Source organism: Ipomoea triloba, chromosome 4 (assembly GCF_003576645.1).
Source record: "Ipomoea triloba cultivar NCNSP0323 chromosome 4, ASM357664v1".
NCBI lineage: Eukaryota > Viridiplantae > Streptophyta > Magnoliopsida > Solanales > Convolvulaceae > Ipomoea > Ipomoea triloba.
Genome location: NC_044919.1, coordinates 27578670 through 27581169, shown reverse-complemented (window position 1 = coordinate 27581169; position 2500 = coordinate 27578670). Strand labels below are relative to the sequence as shown.

The 2500-nt window shown below is 41.9% G+C and overlaps 2 protein-coding genes across 5 annotated transcripts in view; one reads left to right on the top strand and one right to left on the bottom strand.

The window, feature by feature from the left end:
* The window catches only part of LOC116015631 (L-ascorbate oxidase homolog), a 1912-nt gene extending 1100 nt beyond the window's left edge, over window positions 1-812 (top strand). Inside the window, exon 1 of the mRNA XM_031255753.1 lies at window positions 1-812. This exon is cut by the window's left edge and continues 1100 nt beyond it. Within this exon, the coding sequence (XP_031111613.1) occupies window positions 1-632 (632 nt within the window). The 3' untranslated portion in view covers window positions 633-812.
* A 1199-nt stretch (window positions 813-2011) lies between these two features.
* The window catches only part of LOC116015474 (alpha-ketoglutarate-dependent dioxygenase alkB homolog 6), a 5747-nt gene continuing 5258 nt past the window's right edge, over window positions 2012-2500 (bottom strand). For all 4 annotated transcript variants that reach the window (XM_031255552.1, XM_031255550.1, XM_031255553.1 and 1 more), the window contains exon 8: window positions 2012-2369. In XM_031255552.1, the coding sequence (XP_031111412.1) occupies window positions 2202-2369 (168 nt within the window). In that variant the 3' untranslated portion in view covers window positions 2012-2201. The remainder of the gene's footprint in view (window positions 2370-2500) is intronic.

The following is a 2500-nucleotide window of genomic DNA, read 5'->3' as shown; positions in this document are numbered from 1 at the left end:
CCTACCACTACGGCCAAATCGAAATCACCCGCACATTGAAGCTGGTTAACACCAAGGGCGAGGAGGGAGGCAAGCTCCGATACGCAATCAACGGTGTGTCTCACAAGGACCCCGACACCCCACTCAAGCTCATCGAATACTTCGAAATGGCCGACAAGGTGTTCAAGTACGACCTTATGCCGGACGAACCAGCAGGCGATGCCAGCAAGATTACCGTTGCCCCCAACGTGAAGAACGCCACCTTCCGCAACTTCGTCGAGATCATCTTCGAGAACCACGAGAAGGTAATCCAGTCATACCACATCAACGGCTACTCGTTCTTCGCGGTGGCCATCGAGCCAGGGAAATGGAGTCCCGAGAAGAGAAAGAACTACAACTTGGTGGACGCAACAAGCAGACACAACATTCAGGTGTACCCCAACTCCTGGGCCGCAGTGATGACCACCCTTGACAATGCCGGATTGTGGAATGTGAGGTCAGAAATGTGGGAGAGATTCTACTTGGGACAACAATTCTACTTCAGCGTCCTCTCCCCGGCTCGATCATTGAGAGACGAATACAACATTCCCGACAATCAGCTCCTGTGCGGTGCAGTCAAGGGCAAGCCCATGCCAAAGCCATACACCATCTAAAACTCAACTCTACAAACATAATACATACTTCTCAATTTCAATTCATTACTAAGTTTAAACAAATAATGATACATATGTACTGTAATTGTATCTTACAGTAGCCAGCTATTGCTCCTTGTTTTAACCCTTTTTCCTTCAATTCTTTACATGTGAATAAAAAAATTTATATTATTCATTTTATCTGATGCTTTCTTTTTAATGCAAAGAAACTAAATATATGATAAAAATCTCATCCCTTCTAACTCTCTTTGAATTGCTAGTTTAGTTTAATTTTAACTCTAGCAGCTAGCTAGATAGTTTGTTGTTAATATGAGATTTAAAGAATAATCTCCCTATCCTAGTATATACTAAATACTTGAAAGATTAATATTATTTTTGCATTGGATCTTTTGTACATCTAGAGAATCTTGGGACATCTATACTGAATTTAAGCAATCATATATAAGTCAGAGATTTGCACTATTTATTCTATTATTGTACAGGGAAGTTGAAAATCATATGCAAATTTTTAGAATCAGTATATATAGGTACGTTTTGGCATTATGAAGTAACAAAAAGGAAATTTTGTTTCTAAAGTGCTGAAATGGCAGCCCCAAACTAATGATTCTGTAATCCTTAATGTGGATGGATGCTACAGGGAGAGTGACGGCTGGATAACTACAGAAACTGGATCCGAAGGTTTAGAGCTGCGACATCTTTCGAAGCTGAGATGAAGGCCTTGGCTATGGGGGTCCAGTGGGCTAGAAGCAAGGGGTTTCCTGACTGTGAAATTCATACCGACTGTGAAGAGGTTGTCAAGGCCATGCAAGGGAACAACATGAGAAGAAATCAATATGATGACTCCATTGAATGCTTCAGGAGGATGATTATGGAGGCAGGATTTTAAGCTCAAAATCGAACTCGAACTCGAGTTCAACCCTGATCTCGAGCTCGAATTCAAGCTCGAACTCGAGCAACTCGAAAATTGGTGAGATCGAGCTCGAGCTCGAACTCGAGCCAAGCCTTCCTTAACGAGCTCGAGCTCGAGCCACCCTATGCTCGAGCTCGGCTCAACTCGTTTACACCCCTAGGCCCAATCGGCCGAGTTAGGCGCTAGGCAGCCAACCACCTAGACGAACGCCTAGGGAGCCTCAGTCTAAGAGCGCCTAACGCCTAGGCGGGGATTTTTGCAACAGTGAATATAATATCAAAGGTGAAAACACGCATATCCTTGTGCCCTTATCCCACTCTGTTTAATTTACTATTTTGGTAAATTTGGCTAACTTTTATGTCTGATTTGTTTTCTAATATAAATAGGCATTTTTCAAATAAAAACTTCAATTCCTTTTTGATTAATTGTGACCTTTGGATTACAAATCTAACTTCAGAAAAACGAGGGAAAAAAAGTATTAAATATGTTTTTATCACTTGGCCTGTGAAAGATGAGAAATGAAAAAGCTTTTTTATGATCCACTCTTGAGGCCTATACAGCTAGCTAGCTTATTGGAAGGAGTTGGAGCATGACAGAAGACTGAAAATAGGAATTGAATAACTGGAAAAATATTCATTCCTCTTAAAATGTTAATCTGACTAAAACCTGAACAAATTTTTGTGAACTTTAGTGACAACCCGGCAGGTCAAAGAGAGTCTGGTGCTAGTCCGGTGAATAACACTATCATCAACTCCTCCCTTTCCATCAACTACTTGCCCCGAGTCAGATAAGGGACCAACCAAACCGCCATCTTTCACATTCACAGCCTGGAGGAGACAAAGGAAACAATAAATTGCTCAAATTAAAGATCCCAGCAGTTTAGTTTGATCAAAATTGAAGCAACTGGCCATGGACTTCCCTTTTTTTGGTGGTGGTGGTGGTGGTGGTGGGAGGGGGG